General features: G+C 40.6%; 2 protein-coding genes across 2 annotated transcripts in view; both read left to right on the forward strand.

Annotated features, from left to right (window-relative positions):
• LOC309545982 (matrix metalloproteinase-18-like) overlaps positions 1-17,993 on the forward strand; it is a 320,845-nt gene that overhangs the window by 233,125 nt on the left and 69,727 nt on the right. The gene's annotated exons all lie outside the window — the stretch shown is intronic.
• The window catches only part of LOC309545988 (matrix metalloproteinase-20-like), a gene marked incomplete at its 5' end in the record, with an annotated part of 120,425 nt that overhangs the window by 100,249 nt on the left and 2,183 nt on the right, over positions 1-17,993 (forward strand). Inside the window, 3 exons of the mRNA XM_082245453.1 lie at positions 4,602-4,735; positions 9,831-9,987; positions 15,668-15,771. Of these exons, the coding sequence (XP_082101579.1) occupies positions 4,602-4,735; positions 9,831-9,987; positions 15,668-15,771 (395 nt within the window). The remainder of the gene's footprint in view (positions 1-4,601; positions 4,736-9,830; positions 9,988-15,667; positions 15,772-17,993) is intronic.

Here is a 17,993-nt window from a genome sequence, read left to right on the forward strand (position 1 = left end):
GGGGGTGTTCAGCCCATCACTAATCTACAGTGTGGGGGGTCCCACTGCAAGAGTCGTTTTTTTTTTTTTTTTGTAACTCCTGAAGTTGGGCTTTAACTGGAGCAGAGAAAAGCCAGAACTGTCTTGTGTGGCAGAGCTGTGTAAATCTCAGAAATGAATGGACAAAACAAACAGAAATCCTAAAACAGCTTCTATATATGTACAGTATTTCATCTCTGTACTTCACTACTGATCTAACACTTGGCTCATAGGAAAGGGAAGATGTTGACATTCCATAGTAAAATAAACAAGTTGAAACACAGCAGCATTGCTACAATTCTTACCTAATACCACATTAGCTAAATTGCACATCATCCTTTCCACAGGGAGGTGGTGATGTAAAGTGCCGACATTAGAACATCTGATTTCTGCCTAGCAATGCTTCAGACCAATCATCTTCAATTTCATCAGAATGTCTGTGAATCAACAATGGGTAATCTGGAGCACACAAATTATTATTCAATATTTGATTTTACCGTTTTATGAGTGCCGCTTTGTAGATAACAAAAAGAAAACATTTCACAATCAAAATGTAAAAACAAAACAAAAAAAAAAACTTAAATTTTTTTTTGTAGGTACCAAGTACCAGCTCCTGCACATAAACGTGTATAAATTGTCTCAAAGATGTCTGCAGGTGACTAAGGGGGTACATATAGTACTTACTGTTGCAGAGTATCAGAAGTAGACAAAAGACCATAAGGGTCCTTTCACACGGGCGGTGCGCACGTTGGACTCCGTTTTTGCTCAGCGGGGATCGATCCGCTGATCCCCGCTGAGCAGGCGGATGACAGCTCCATCTCCACTTACTTTGCAGAGACGGAGCTGTCAGAGCCCCGCTCTCCTCTATGGGAGATCGGATGAAAACAGGCCGCCTGTCTGTTTTCATTCGATCCTCCAGAAGGATGGAAAATATGGTTTCCATCCGTCCGGATTTCACGGACAGGATCGGATCGGAGAGCAGCGGGTGTCAGCGGAGATGTCTCCGCTGACATCCGCTGCTCCATAGGGTTACATGGAGAAAACGGACAGGCGGACCGGATCGGAAAGCCCATATGAAAAGGGCCTTGGGGTCCGTAACATTAAATAATGAATGGTATGTGTTAGCGCAAAATAAATGGCCAGGAAAAGAGAAAAGATGCATGCATAAAGAAACAAGGTACTAGGCCTATGTACATATATATACCATGAATATACTGAAATATACTGGGTGACTGGAGTGGTGGTAATAAGGTCTGGTAATTTCATGGACCGGTAGAATAAGGGTAGCTAAAAAACGGGACTGACCTCCAGCTCCTCAATCAACCCCCCCCCAGGTGCCAGTGTGTCCAGATCATAAATCCAATAGGATTGGCGGGCACATAGACACTTAAAGCATTCTGCTGCAGGGAGATTTTTGGTCATAGTCTCCATAACCTAGACTCTAAGTTCTTGGGAAGAATGTTGATGATATGTAAGGAAATGTTTGGGGACATTGTGTTTGTCTGAACCCCCGTTCAACAAATGCCTATGTTCACCAAACCTTTTCTGGAGTGTACGGATAGTGCGGCCAACATACTGCAAACCACATGGACAGGACTTACAATATACTACTGATCCTCTGCAACAGTAAGTACCATATGTACCCGCTTAGTCACCTGCAGACATCTTTGAGACAATTTATAAACATTTTTTCTTGTTTTTGGCTTGCATCGACACACCTGGCCACCTGCCACTTCCTACTTAAACCTGTATCAAGATTCCTTGAACCCGTGTCCCTGGAGGCATCTGGAGCCACCAGCGCAGACAAGACCAGCGGTGTCCTCTCCGTATGCTGCCACATGTCCTCCCCTGGAGCGGATGATCTTCAATATACCACAAGCGCTCACCCCCTTTGTCACCCTGTGAGTTTATATTATTATCCTTGCAATAAATGTTCAAATATTGCTGCACTCTGATGGCGTTGCTCTTTTTCTTTTCAACTTGAAATAAAGATTGAACTCTTTGGCATGTCTGGAGGAACCCAGGCACCGATCATCACCTGGCCAATACCATCCCTACAGTGAAACATGGTGGTGGCAGCATCATGCTGCAATAAATGTTAAATCATTGCTGAACTTAGATGGCACTGCTCTTTTTCTTTTCAACCTGTTCTTAGAGTCCTGTCTAGCTCTAACCTGAGCCTGCAGCCATCTATTACCAGCATTCCTAGAGACTGTCCCATGTATGGACTTTTAATGCACTCCCCTCAGAGACACTGTCTGCCCACTGCTCATACCATCCAGCCACGACTATTTGTTTGTTGCAATCTTTATTTCATCAGACCAGATAATTTTTTTCTCATGGTCTGACTGTCCTTCAGGTGCATTTTGGCAAACTCCAGGTGGGCTGTCATGTGCCTTTTACTGAGGAGTGGCTTCCATCTGGCCACTCTACCATACAGGCCTGATTGGTGGAGTGCCACAGTGATGGTTGTCCTTCTGGAAGGTTTTCCTCTCTCCACAGAGAAATGCTAGAGCTCTGTCAGAGTGACCATCGGGTTCTTGGTCACTTGCCTAACTAAGGCACTTCTCCCCTGATCACTCAGTTTGGCCAGGCAGCCCACTCTAGGAAGAGACCTGGTGGTTCTAAATTTCTTCTATTTACGGATGATGGAGGCCACTGTGCCCATTGAGACCTTTAATGGTGCAAACATTTTTCTGTACCCTTCCCTAGATCTGTGCCTCGATACAATCCTGTCTTGGAGGTCTAGGGACAATTCCATGGACTTCATGGCTTGGTTTGTGCTCTGACATGCACTGTTAACTGTGGGACCATATATAGACAGGTATGTGCCTTTCCAAATCATGTCCAGTCAACTGAATTTACCACAGATGGATTCCGATTCCAAGTTGTAGAAACATCTCAAGGATGATCAGTGGAAACAGGATGCACCTGAGCTCAATTTTAAGTGTCATTGCAAGTGTCATTGCAAAGGCCATGAATACTTATGTACATGTGATTTTTTCATTTTTTATTTTAAATACATTTGCAAAGATTTCAAACACGCTTCTTGTATTTTGTCATTATAGGGTATTGTTTGTATAGTTTTGAGAAAAATAATTAATTTAATCAATTTTGGAATAAAGCTGTAACATAACAAAATGTGGAAAAAGGGAATGACTGTAAATACTTTCCGAATGCACTGTATACAAGGCATGCGTCAGAAGCAGCTATGTAAGAAAACAACACTTGTACTACATATGTTATATATCGCTGTGCATGTCTTAGTGAAAGCATGAATTTCTTGACCATTATTCATGATTAATATTATCTGATGACCTGTAAAGGCCTATGCTGATAAAATTGATACACTTGAAGAGGTGACAAATACAATTGACATGGTATATTCATTCTCCTAATCTAAATTAAAAAAAAATTATAGATTTGTCACATTGAAAGAGTAAGTATACCCCTACATTTACCACCACTTCAAATACATTAAACAAGAATTGGGTGATTCAGATTAGGTGTCAATGATTAGAACCTACTTAGGGAGAATGCAGGTGCAACCTGTCCTATTTAAACCACAGATGTCTGGGGTCTGGTGTTCTCTTTGTAAAACGCCCAACAAGCAAAATCTTTCTCATTTCAATGGCCCCTGTTCACATATGTCGCCTGAAGCAAAACACCCGAAGCTCAAAAAAGTACATGAGCTTCTTTTTTTGGCAGATTACAAGCGTTTTTGTTAGATGCCAATGCCTGCCAACAAACACCTGCAAAAAACGTCTGAAAAAACACCTCAAAAACGCCCAAAAAAAATCCAGAAAAGTGCCCGAAAAAAGCCTGAAAATGATATGCTCAGGTGTGAATGGAGCCTTAGGCTCTCAGTAAGAAGATTAGAGATGCCTTTGAGTCTGGCAAGATATTTAAAATGATTGCCAAATTATTTGACATTAAGCAATACACTGTAAGGAAAATTATCTACAAGTGGAATAGATTTTGCATTACTGCTAACTTGTCCTGGGCTGCCTGGCCCTTGCCCAGCAACGTCAGACCAAGAGCTGCCCATTTGATTCTAAAACAAGTCCCCAAGAATGAGAAAATGTATTGTGAAATTCGTAGGTTTATCCATAGCTGTTGTTAAGTTGCCTGCATATACAATCAAAAAGAGATTTGGCCCGCATGCAAGATGTGACAGGAAAAAACTTTGCTTTAAAAAAATACATAAAACTAGGGCAAGACTACTGTTTGCCATTAAACACATAGGCAAACACCAAGCCCTCTGGGACAATGACCTGTGAACTGATGAATCAAATATAATGCTGTTTGGTCACAGTAACATTAGACATGTTTGACCTAAACCAAAGAATCTTAGGAAAATAGCCTCATTCCAACTGTAAAGCAGTATGGTGTGAATGGACCCTTAGATATAAAGACTTTCATTTTCTGTGGGATTAATATTTTTTCAATTGCTCAATTGCCCTAGCTATGGTATAGTTTGTCCCAGCACCATCCATTCTGAAAACACTGTTACATGGAATAATATTTTTTCTTAGTAAATTTGCTAAGTAATTTGCTTTTCCTAACCATAAATTTTGTTCAAGGTCATTTTGGAGAAGACAGGCTCAACTTGTCAGTACAAGACCAAATCCCATTGCAAGCTCCTTCCCACAGCTCATGTCTAATGTGGATGCTGCTTATGAGATGGCAGAAAGAGGAACTGCATATTTTTTTAAAGGTAAAACAGCTGATGCAAAGCACATGGATGCTCCAAGGTTTGTAACTAAAGCCATAGCCGGCCATCCAAACAGAGGCAGATCCTGCCCAAAGCAAGCTTGGTAGGGACCTAAGTCTTACTTTTGTCCAGAGTGGTGTTTTGTTGCTTGGAATATGCCTAGACTGCACACGAATTTTCTCGGCCAACAAAAATCTACTTCTGAAGTGATGTCATGTGCTGGTTTACTTTCCGTGTGTTTTTTCTTCTCTGAGCATGCCCAGTCTTGCTTATCAGATTTTTGTCTGCCGAAATCTGTACTGACTGACAGAAAATCGGCCGTTGTGTTGACGGGCAACAAAAATTTTATAGCCTGCACACGAGATTTTATTCGGCCGAAAAGTCGGTTGTCGAAAGCTTCATACTAACAAGCCGAAAATCGGCTGATCGGACGTTGGCCGAAAATTCCCGGCCAATAATCGATGTGTGTGTACGAGGCATAAGACCCCATGGATATCCAGTTGGCACAGCTATAACTTTTATGCCCCTGCCTGCCAAGTCCCAGGGTAGGATGTACTTGTAGGAAATTGATGTCTGATGAGACATCCAAAGTCAGTATCGGCAATGCAAATGGGGAAGCTTTGCTGTGATTTTCGAAAATCCATAACAATGTCAAATGAAAGGATGGGAATGCCAAAGCTACTTTGCTTAGGACTTTGTTATGCCTAAAGCCCCGTACACACGTACCGATCGTCGGCCGAACGATCAGCCATCTTTTGTCCAGGGCTGTCGTGTCTGTTGAAAACTGCAAAAGACTACACACGAATTTTGTCGGCCAACAACAGCCGACTGCAGAAGTGATGTCATGTGATGGTTAACTTTCCGTGTGTTTTTTCTTCTCTGAGCATGCCCAGTCTTGCATATCTGCTGATTGTCGGCCGAATTCTGTACTGACTGGCGAACAATCGGCCATTCTGGTGTTGGCCAACAAAAATTTTAATGCCTGCACGACAGATTCTGTTCAGCCGAAAATGCGCTGTCGGCTGTCGGAAGCATCATACTAACAAGCCTACAATCGGCCGATCGGTCGGCGGCCGAATATTTGCGGCCGACAATCGGTACGTGTGTACGGGGCTTTTGTATCTGCATCCAGCTACAATCTGGTCCTGAAGCATAAGGGCCAAAGCTGTCTGGCTCCATAGTCGTTTTTGCAGGTAGAAACAGCATTCGGCCAATACATTTGGGTGAAATTATTGGAAAGATTTTATACAACTGCTATGAAGACAGTTAGTATTCTGTAGCATTAGAGAAATTGCCTTCAAGATTGAGTTTAGAGGGGGGGGTTCCAAATGAATTTTCTATGGTTCCTCATCAAATATAATTAGAGCCCTGTGGATGCCTATCAAAATATAGTTTAGAGTGGTGTACAGTGAGGCTGCTACATTGCAGGATATCTTTGCTTTCAGTACTATATCAATGACATTTGCATAATTTAGGACCATGCAGACAGTCACAATTTCGATTGAGAACCTCAGCAACCCCTTGTAATGACTACACAAAGTTATACTAATTTGTTTAGTGAGTAACAAAAAAAAAGCAAGGAATGCAGATCTACTGAGGAACTCACTCCACCACAAAAAAAGAGTGACTTAAATGGTGTCACCATACATACACAATTCAAGTATGTCAAGACATACACTCATAGTTAATGATAACAATGGAACTAACGTGAAGCTTTGCTGACTTCCATATTTCAATCCTGTGCAGGCAAAAACACATTTTTTTTTCTTTTTTTATTTCCCCAGAACATGATTGTATATTCTTTGTAAAGTAATTTGCACCACACTTAACTAAGCTCTGGAGATGTTCCCCTGCAGAGTGCAACTTCCCTTGCAAATAAAACTGCCTTATTGCCTTTAGTAAACCAACCCCAATGTGAACTATAGCGAAGGAAACTTTCATTTCATAGCCTGATTCTATAAGTGCAATGAGATGAGACCAGAGATGGATTAAAGCAGAACGAGGCCATAGGCAAGGTAACAGCTTTGCCTCCCCTCCAAAGCCCATCAACTTTCTATCAATTGCAAAAGCTACTCTTGGTACAGTATTTAGACCAGTTGTGCTATATACCTGATTTACTGAAGGCCATGAAGGTTATATCTAGTCCCTCTAGACAACCTGCTTAGGTTGCCCTTGGAATGAGCCAGCTCTGGACGGGACTGTAGTGTCTGGAGGGACAGGGTGATTGATAAAGGACAGGGATGAGGTGTAGATCACACTGTCATAGCCCATGAATCAAGAGTGAAGATTCTTAAAGGCACACACGCATCTAAAAAAACCCAGACCTGGTGCAGGTCAACACTGTAACTCACCATACAGAGTAATGTGGACTGCCATGAATGTTATTACATGCCAAAGCACTAAATGGCAGTCTTAAGACACACAAACATGCATCTACCTGTGAATGGGTTCTAAGGGCTCATTCACAGAGGCATGAAAAATGCAGTACTTAAATGAGTAAAGTGTATATTTGTATATGCATCTAAATGCAGCACTATTAAATTCACTGGGGCCATGAATACAGCTGCTTCTACTAATGAAAATTTGTGTTGTGTTCAGCAGCATACAAAAAAAACAGGACCCAGCTGCGCTCTGAGACATGTTTTCAGATGTAATGAATGCCGTATGCATGTAATACTTTACATGCATATGAGCATGCAACATACAATTGCCATACATGCATATCAGCATGCAGCATACAATGGCCTTATTGACCTCTCCCGTTGCTGTATGTAAATATCAGCAGAGTGTAAGTCAGAGGTTCTGATTACACACTATTAATAGTTACTGAGTCATCTATTAAGCATTGTGTAGGAAGAACTAGTGCTCAAGCTAGTGCCTTAGTGCTCAGAGCAGACCTGATGGGATGTGGGGAGGCAGGGCCACAATGGTTTTAGTGTGTTACAGTTCTCCATCAGGTTCAGCTGACGGCAGGTGAGAACAGTTTCTGCCTTTGTAGAATTTGATCGGCCAATCAAAGTTCTTCACAGGAGGAAATGGCCCTTCCTACAGTCTGTCATAACGGACCTGGTGGGACATGGGGAGGCAGTTTTATTGCGTTGCAGCTCCCCATCAGGTCCGCTCTAAAGGCTTGTGGGAGTTACTGTTTCTGTATATATATATATATATATATATATATATATATATATATATATATATATACTATATTACCAAAGGTATTGGGACACCTGCCTTTACACGCACATGAGCTTTAATGGCATCCCAGTCTTAGTCCGTAGTGTTTAATATTGAGTTGGCCCACCCTTTGCAGCTATAACAGCTTCAACTCTTCTGGGAAGGCTGTCCACAAGGTATAGGAGTGTGTCTATGGGAATGTTTGACCATTCTTCCAGAAGTGTATTTATGAGGTCTTGCTCATCCATGTCTTTATAGACCTTGCTTTGTGCACTGGTCCAAATCATTTGGTGGAGGGGGGGGTTATGGTGTGGGGTTGTTTTTCAGGGGTTGGGCCTGGCTCCTTAGTTCCAGTGAGAGGAACTCTAAAGGTGTCAACATACCAAGATATTTTGGACAGTTTCATGCTCCCAACTTTGTAGGAACAGTTTGGGGATGGCCCATTCCCGTCCCAACATTACTGCACACCAGTGCACAAAGCAAGTTCCCCAAAGACATGAAAGAGCGAGTTTGGGGTGGAGGAACTTGACTGGCCTGGACAGTGTCCTGACCTCATTTCAATAGAACAGCTTTGGGAGGAATTAGAGCGGACACTGCGAGCCAGGCTTTCTCATTCACATCAGTGCCTGGCCTCACCAATGCGCTACTGGAAGAATGGTCAAATATTCCCATATACACACTCCTAAACCTTGTGGACAGCCTTCCCAGAAGACCTGAAGCTGGTATAGCTGCCAAGGGTGGGCCAACTCAATATTGAGCCCCACAGACTAAAGCTGAAAACACACTATCCAACATTTGTGATTAGATTTCCTTCAGATTTACCTTTTCTATAGTGCAAGGGCCTGCCAGATTGCACACAAATTGAAAGTGTTTAGGTCTGACCTCATATTATATGGTTTTGGTAAATCTAAAGGAAAAAGTCTTCAGAAAATCTTATAATGTGTATGGCCCATAAGACTGGGATGCCAATAAAGTTCATGTGCGTGTAAAGGCAGGTGTCCCTATACTTTTAGTAATATAGTGTATATACTGTATATTGTAAATAAAAATAAAATGGGGCAGACATGGTGGTCTTTTTTCTTCTATCACATTCCTTTCTCTACACAGGCAGAAACGGATCCTCCCACGAGCCGTGTAAGGGAACTGACTGCCTGTGTCATTTTATTGGGATTAGGCAGGCTATAGACAGTGCAAATTTCTTTCCTTCAAAAACGGGTTGCAGGAAAGAAATGTACACAATTCCCCCATCAACACAGACAGGGGAAGCCATCCCCGTCATGAGAATACTGTGATTATTGCTAGTGGCTATAGCAGCTGCTTGCAAAAAATCACAAGCAAATCCAATAGGCTGGTTGTACCCAAGTTGAATGGTTGATCAACTTGGTACATTCAGCCTGCCCATTAATGGTTTTTGAATGGAGATTCGAAATGTCTATGGAAGGCCCTAGTGTGCCTGTGTCCTAGCATCTTGCTGTCTAGTTGAGCAGCCGTGGTGGCCAATATAGTCTATATACGCTGGAAGGCTGTACACATGTAAACCTTGCTTAAATATTTCATGAGTGCAGAGCACTTATACGCAGGATCATGCTGGCAGAAGCTGCATAGAAAGCTGCAAAGCTGTGTAAATGAAGACCTAAAACTAAAAATACTGAAGAACCATTGGCAAATAATAACCTTAAAGTTTCGATACATGCACAGAACTTGGGATATTTAGCACTTGGTTTACATTTGCAATATAGCAGCAAGCTGCATGATCATATGAAGGTATATAAGCCATAGAAAGTATACATTTTACATTGCAGGACTTTAGTATAAAATTATTCTATCATAATGCTTTATGTTGTCTCCTTTTTGTATGAAATAATGCAACTACTTTAGAGTGATCTTGAGAAGATAGTCCAGAATGTGTTCAATTCTTCCTCAGGTACCCATTACTGGACAACAAGAGGTCTTCAGATGCTAGGACCTCCCCGACTTATCTATGACTTTGGATTTCCCAGTAATGTGCAGAAAATAGATGCTGCTGTCCACCTGAAGAACAGCAAGAAAACCCTTTTCTTTGTTGGTGAAGATTTCTACAGGTATGTTTTAACACACTTAAAGAGTTCATGTACATGGGCGTTTGTAGGCATTTTACATGCCTAGTGTAAATTTCCTGGTGGCTCACCAGCCGAGCATGACATGCACACTCGCCAATGCTTTGCAATCATGCGACTGCTTATAAAAAGATTTACATTTGATTTAAAGGTATTTACTTGTAGGTTTATTACAAGCTGTATCCAGAAAATATAAGAGCAGTGCAGTTAGCTCGTCCGCCACTAGATGGCTTTGTTCCCAGTATAGTGTGGTAAAGAGAATTCTGTAATTGGGTGTTAGGTCCTTTTTTTGAATGGTTACTCCTTAGTGATGCAAGGGGCATCAGTGTCGATATATATGCCAGGATGTATATATACCAGGATGGGAGGGGACTAGAGTAGATGGGGCATGGCAGTCAAACACCCCAGTGCTTTTCGGATGTAGTCAGCTATTGTCCAAGGGCCCCTAATGGGGCTGAAGGCTCATGCGAGGTGGTACAGAACTCAGGAGGAACAGCTGTAGTTGCCCTGTCTCCCCTGACCTCCTGCTGATGGTCCTGTAGCAGGGTGCAAAGGCCTTTTAGGCCAAACCAAAGTCCCCTGATGTGAGCATTAGTGAAACCTGGGAATAAGTGTGCCATCAGGGAGTGTGCCCAGCTGGGAAGAGCTATGGAAGGGACATTGAGAGAAACTGGCATACTAATGAGGACACCTTGTTTCTACTCAGTGAAGATAGCTAAATGCTTTGGATTAAGTATTAATAGGGGAAGCGTTCACAACTCTATGTTGCTGCAAAAGAGAGGAGGTGCAAAGGGAAGATGGCTTACATAGCACGTGCTTGCGTTCTGCGCAGAAATGACAACTACAGAATGTCTACTCCCGTGTATGGCTTTCCATGCTGAAGAATAGATAGATAGATAGATAGATAGATAGATAGATAGATAGATAGATAGATAGATAGATAGATAGATAGATAGATAGATAGATAGATAGATAGATAGATAGATAGATAGATAGATAGATAGATAGATAGATAGATAGATAGATAGATAGATAGATAGATAGAAAATTGCTCCAAGTAAATAAAGGTGATGATTTTTTTTCAAATGATAAGGACAATATGATTAAGAATCACAAGTCCACTAAATCCTAATATAAAACTAACACAAATTAGTCATATGTTGTGCTATCATTCCAGGAAAGGAAATGTGTGCACTGTATATAAATACACATATCCTTTCCATATAAAGTATCTCACAAAACTGAGTACACCCCTCACATGTTTGTAAATATTTTATTATATCTTTTTGTGACAACACTAAAGAAATTACACTTTGCTACAATGTAAAGTAGTGAGTGCACAGCTTGTATAACAGTGTAAATTTGCTGTCCCCTCAAAATAGCTCAACACACATCTGTTAATGTCTAAACCGCTGGCAACAAAAGTGAGTGCACCCCTAAGTAAAAATGTCCAAATTGGGCCCAATTAGCCAGTACGTCGCACCAGTGGTGTCTCACCCAATTCCCTCGCTGCAAGCGGTATGTTGCCTCCAGCAGCTTATGCGAGTTCACTTTCGGTTGTCGTACAGACCGACCCTAACACGTTTCGTCTACTGACTTCCTCTAACCCTTCGAGGAAGTCATTATTATAAAAATACTCAACAGAGGTTCATACCCTCTCCCATTATTTCACAAAACCAAGAAAAGTTAGATACAATTTAGATTTGTATCTACAGTATGTGCTTTGATGTTATGCTTATTTCACATAGATTAATGGTACTGCTGGTTGAATATTTGAAAAACACACCTCACTCTCTTCTACGTTTTGATCTTTACATTTATTTTCTGTTGAAAAGGCAGGTACACACAGCTAAAAAGTTATTTTATCAAATAACGTTCCATAATAGATATGTTATGCAACTATCACATTACATCATTGTTAAATAGTGCATGAAATGGTAAGATGTTAATCAGCACAATTGTAAACTAAAAATAACTCTTCCGTGTACAATAAATATTTCACAGTATTATGCTAAAAAATTCAGGAACTATATAATCCATTAAATAAATCAAGAACCATGGTCTGTACTGCAACACTTAATTGCACCCCAGTCACTGCCTCTCTGCTCTACGTGGACTGAGAACTTCTCTTTTAGGGAAAAAAAAACCTAACAAATATTAAAATAAGACAAAATTGTAAAGCATAGGACCAGCTTTACAATGTTTTTAAATGTAATGAAGATTTTCCTGGAATATCCTATTACTGTTTCACGCAGCCTCATTCTGATTTTTAGGAAAACATTGGATCATTTGGAGCTGAATGACATTTAGATTTCATCTAAATCCTGGAATTATAGGCAAAATCATATCATATATGACATATACAGTATGATGTAGTCTATCGATGGCATTATAATGTAGTGAGAAAGGAAGGGTGCACAAATCAATACATAGAAGCAGCACTAGAAAAAATGTAAATTGAATTGAATAGAAAGATAATGCACTTCAAAGGTGTGAAAGACATTCAAATCATGTTCAGTGCAGATAGACAAATCTGTGCACAACATAAAATCTGGTGAATGTCTTAAAACAGTGAACAAAATACAAATCAGTCAGCAGAACTGGAGTGCCCTATCTCCCCAGTTCTGCTGACACAGGATTCCCTACCTACATTCGCTTGAAGCTTTTACCTCCTTTATTTCCGGTAAGAGTCCATTTCTACCACTGGGTGTCACCTTCATCACCATATTGTTATATGTTATTTGGAGGCTCCTTTTTTGTTGGCTTTATGGTAAGAGGCCATTCAAAATGTTATGTTGGTTCACCTTGAGTTTAGTCACCATCCCAGTTGTGAATTCATCGTCAATTAGATCATTGATCTGCACATGTTTGACTATGGACACTGATTATTTATAGTTCATCACCTATAAAGACATTTTTCAGATTTTATTTGTATTTTGTTCACCGTTTTAAGACATTCACCAGATTTTATTTTGTGTACAGATTTGTCTATCTGCACTGAACATGATTTGAATGTCTTTCACACCTTTGAAGCGCATTATCTATCGATAGCATTACCACAGCAGTTTTTATTTTTCTGGTTCCTCTCTGTTACATACTTTTATTTCCTGTTGATTTTGCCATTAGATTTTTTTGCATTTTCTGCCACAGCATGACAAAGTTGTTCATTGAGTAGTGAAACTGCTTGGCACCATTTTAATGGACTTAACCCCTAGCATAGCTGCCAACCGTCACAAACGGCCCAGGACATTCAGGGATTTTTGACAGTTGTCCCGATCAGACTTTGTCCGGTACTGAATCATGGAAATGAGGTTCTGTCACGGACAATCATATTGTGCCATGGACGACCGCACTGTTGCACACAATCATGATGTGTGTCATTTGACAGTGAGATTTCTGCCCTCAAATAAACCCAGAGAAAAATGCGGGGGCAGATGACAGATCCCTCCCCCTACTTCCACTCCTCTGCCAGGAGCTGTTCTCTGGCCCTCTCATTGGACAAAAATAATTCTCCTTGGGGCTGGGACTTTGTAAGCACTAATAAAGTATGCTATATTTAATTAAAATGTCTGTTTATTAATGACACATAAGTAAAATCACATACAAACACATATGTACAAGGGAACCATGGCAAAACCAGAAGATCACATTACATCAATACAAACTGGTTGAGTGTGCAGATTAGGGTGATAGTGGCACAACACGTTTCAAAGCTACAATTGCTTCTTCTTTAGGGGCATAGACAATACGCTAATCCTCTAAAATATAAATATAAGAATCAATATATGAATCAATATATATATATAACAATTTTTTTTCAACATATTTGAAACTATACTGCTACAAAGCGACTTACATTGCATTGATGAAAGATTCCACATTCACATGTACATTGTTAAAAACCACTGTCTTACACCATCCGCCGATCCAGCCTATATCAGGTGTCTCTATGTGCTTTTTCTTAAAGAACCAAATAAAGATTTGTTGCATCTAGGCCCAACACTGAATGGCAGCTGAAGCCAAAAACGTGGACTCTGTAATAGTAATGAATAATGAATAAGCAAACACTCAATTACAGTCCAACATTGAAATTGGCATAATTGTATGAGATCTCATTTGAGTTTATCTGTCTAAAACCCTAAAACGCTCCCCTAAAATTGGAAATGAGTAAGGAGGGTGACAGACAAAGAGGATATTCTAGTTATAATTTGACTGCCCTGTTACTGTGTTGGAAAAGGGGTACATGAGTATAAAGGAGTATGCCATTATATTTTGATACTGGTAGTTGGTTCCCTCCTGTTGTAGATTCATAGTGTAAATCCACAACTAAATGTAACTTGGGTGTTGGACCACTACTACCCTAATCCGCACACTCAACCAGTTTGTATTGATGTAATGTGATCTTCTGGTTTTCCCATGGTTCCCTTGTACATATGTGTATGTTTGTATGTGATTTGACTTATGTGTCATAAATAAACAGAAATTTTATTAGACTATATCATACTTTATTAGTGCTTACAAAGTCCCAGCCCCAAGGGGAATTATTTTTGTCCAAGATATATTATGGATGTGGCACATCATTTGGAGAACACTCACCGGGATATTTTCTTCAATTCTGCCCCTCTCATTGAGCACTCACTCTCAGCTGAACATCACAAGGCGGAACTTTTGGGGGTGCGGCCGGCTTTGAGGATGATTTCGTCCGGCTTCTTCTAGTGTGCACACATGAGCTGCATGACCAATATGGTGGCAGCTAATCTAAATTTACAGGGGACTGCAGGTTAGCCCAATCACATTACCAGGTATTTAACCACCTAAAGACCAGGCCTATTTCTGATATTTGTTGCATACAAGGTAAAATCAGTATTTTTTGCTAGAAAATTACTTAGAACCCCCATACATTATAAATATTTTTTTAGCAGAGACTGGAGAATAAAATGGCGGTCATTGCAATATTTTATGTGATAAGTGTAGCACTACCCCATTTGGGGGTTGCTTGTAATTGTATGTTCTCTGTGCCGCTTTGACCCTGTGAATTTTCCAGCCCTTCTGACAATCTATGCTCAGACATGTTGTGTATACCTGTAAATGACACACTGACACAATGCAGACAGATTTTAACACTTTAGCTTGGCTTTACTCAAGAAAACGGCTTGAAAAGAGTATTAATTAACTTGGCCCTGGGTAAACAGCCAGGGCTCAGTTGAAATAACACTAAAGAAAAGAGAATAACATGTTATAATAACAAGTAAATACACCAATATACACAATATCTTACAGTAAGGGAATGAATCTCTCAGAAAGCTGTAAATTGCTATGAGAAGCACTTTTACTAAAGGGGAACCCCGGGCCAGCCTATAACACCTGTATCCTAATAAGAGATGAGGTAATCTAGATATTAGTAACATGTCCCCTTTAAGATCAATCAAATCAAACTGTGAGGTCATTCTTTTATGTGGAAAATTAACAAATCTACTGGCAGGATCCAAAAATAATACAACTATGTTACAGAGGGGACTCTGGAAAAACAAAAATTACCATACTTATGCTACTGACAGATTGCATCATATATTGTCATTTTTGATTTTACCAATAGTTCAACTTTAACTTAAAATTGTACAATCAGACTGTTTTCAGTTATATAATTCTATTTCTCCCTCTGTAGCTATGATGAAGCAAACCAGGGCATGGATAAAGATTACCCGAAAAGCATTGATGATGAGTTTTCTGGGGTAGAAGGAAATGTGGATGCAGCATTTGAAGTAAATGGTAAGTGACCCAAAAAAATAATTCAAGTAAATTATCTTTAGTGAATCAAGACTGATTTTACAATAGATTAAAACTACTACAAGCTTAATATGTACAGTGCTCAGGCTAATGTAAGCAGATGGGGTTGGGTGGTGACTTCTGCTATAACCAATGAATGATGGACACATGACCGCTGTTTACTGACACTGGCAATTGGTCCCAAGATAGGACAATTTTTTCCTCTGCCATAGGCTGTGTGCACCATCCTAAGGGAGCCTATGTCACATTTTGACACAGAATTCCTGCAGCATTTAAATGTCTATCTTGGGACACAGAAGATGCAAACTGTGGCCCTCCAGCTGTTGGAAAGTCCTGCCTTTTGTAAAGAGCAGATGCGCTTCACGTCTTGTATGAATAAGTCAGGCAGTGTGGGGAGGGGGCAGTGCAGGGATATTATTGAAGGGACAGGCCTGCCATGCTGTAAGCCGGCAACAGGGAGAGGACATACAACTAACTACTTGGCGAGGCTGCGGTCCAGGTAGGTTGGTTACTGGGGCTGGAATCGGACTGCGGTCCGCCATTTAGTGACGCCTGATTTCAATGTTAATTGGCAAACTTCAGAAGGACTTGTACATGTGCCTTCTTGAGGAGGGGGACCTTGCTGGCACTGCAGGATTTTAATCAATGGTGGCATATTGTGTTAACAATGGTTAGTTTTTTAGCTTAAGAAATGCAGTCCCTGAAAAGGGAAGGTAGGGGGCTGTTGACACTGATGGAGATGGTATGGAGTCTTTAGTAAAAACACAAGGACTCAGAAAATTCTGGTGTAACCGCTTATGGAATCCAGCCATCGTTTCAAAAACAAAATTGTATACTGGAATATCTGGGAAATGTTGTTGCTGTACAACATACATTTTATTTTCAGACTTCTGCCAGGATTGGGCTTAGAGGTCTGAACCAAGATTCTATTTCCAAGCCTCAAATGCAGAAGATTCATGTTGCTCTAACACCAGTTGTTTGGTAAGGTGATGTCAATGTTATTGAACCCACTGATCTGGCGTTTGCACCATCAAGGTTCCTGACGTTTCTAAAACCAAATTGACTGGTAACTGCCCGTGACAACCAAACATCAAAAAAAGAGGCCATATGTCCCACTGCCCTATGGATCTCATAATTATAGGCTGAGACAACATCACCTACATAAAGAAGCCAACATTTTTGATTTTAATAATGGGGCAAAGCATGCGCATAAAAAAGTTCTCTTGAACTATTAACAAACTATTCGCTTGTGGAGGATGATAAGTGGTGGCATGACACATACACATGCCACTGTAGGATTGAGAATTGGGGCCTTGATATGACAATACCCATTTGGGGAAACCACAGGGACAAACTATTGAGTCCATAAAAGCTTGGCCGTAGTTATGGCTGTCATGTCTCGTGTGGGTACAACAATGGAGTGTTTGAAAAAATGGTCAACAAAAGCTAAAGCATATTAATGACCTAAAGCATTTTCTTGCACCATAAGAAAGACCGTGGTTAATATCTCAAAGGCTTCTCCAGTGGTGATAGTAAAGGGGAGTTCCACCTTCTGTTTATGAATAGTGACAGTTCTGGCATTCCTGACAGGCTTTTTGTGCCCAAGTGGAGAGACCTGGCCAATAAAAGCACTTCTGAACTAATGTTTCAGTGCATTAAAGTACTTGGCTTGCAGCCGTCCACTGAGAAGGGGATCATTTCATCCTCTTCCAAGGTCATATTAACATCCCCTTGGGGCTGTTCAAGTAGATACAGTGAAAGGGCATCAACTTTGCTGTGCAGGCGTCCAGGTTTATAGTAAATTGTATAATTAAAACAAGCTAGCCGAGATACCCAATGTTGCTTAAGCGCCCTTTACTTAGGAGTTCCTAAGAAGGCCAGTGGGTTATTGTCTGTGAAAATGTCCATTCACCTTCTAAGTAAGTATTCAACAAATGTTTCAGCCCACTTAACAGCTAATAATTCAAGCTTAAAGAAGCTATAATTACCTGGAGTGCATTCTTCTGCAACGTATCTTGCCCTTGTAGGCTGCCATCTGTTTATAATCAGAAAGACTTCCAATAAGTAGCATATGATAATTTGAAGTTTATTGCTGGGCACCTTGCAAGTTGTAAAAAATGAAAATGAAAGCTTTTCCTTTTAAAAGCATTAAAGCGGAGTTCCAGGCACAAAATCTATGTTTTTTTTTTTGTGCCCGTCCGCTA

This window comes from Pelophylax lessonae, assembly GCF_965119305.1.
Source record: "Pelophylax lessonae genome assembly, chromosome: 2".
NCBI classification, from domain to species: Eukaryota; Metazoa; Chordata; class Amphibia; order Anura; family Ranidae; genus Pelophylax; species Pelophylax lessonae.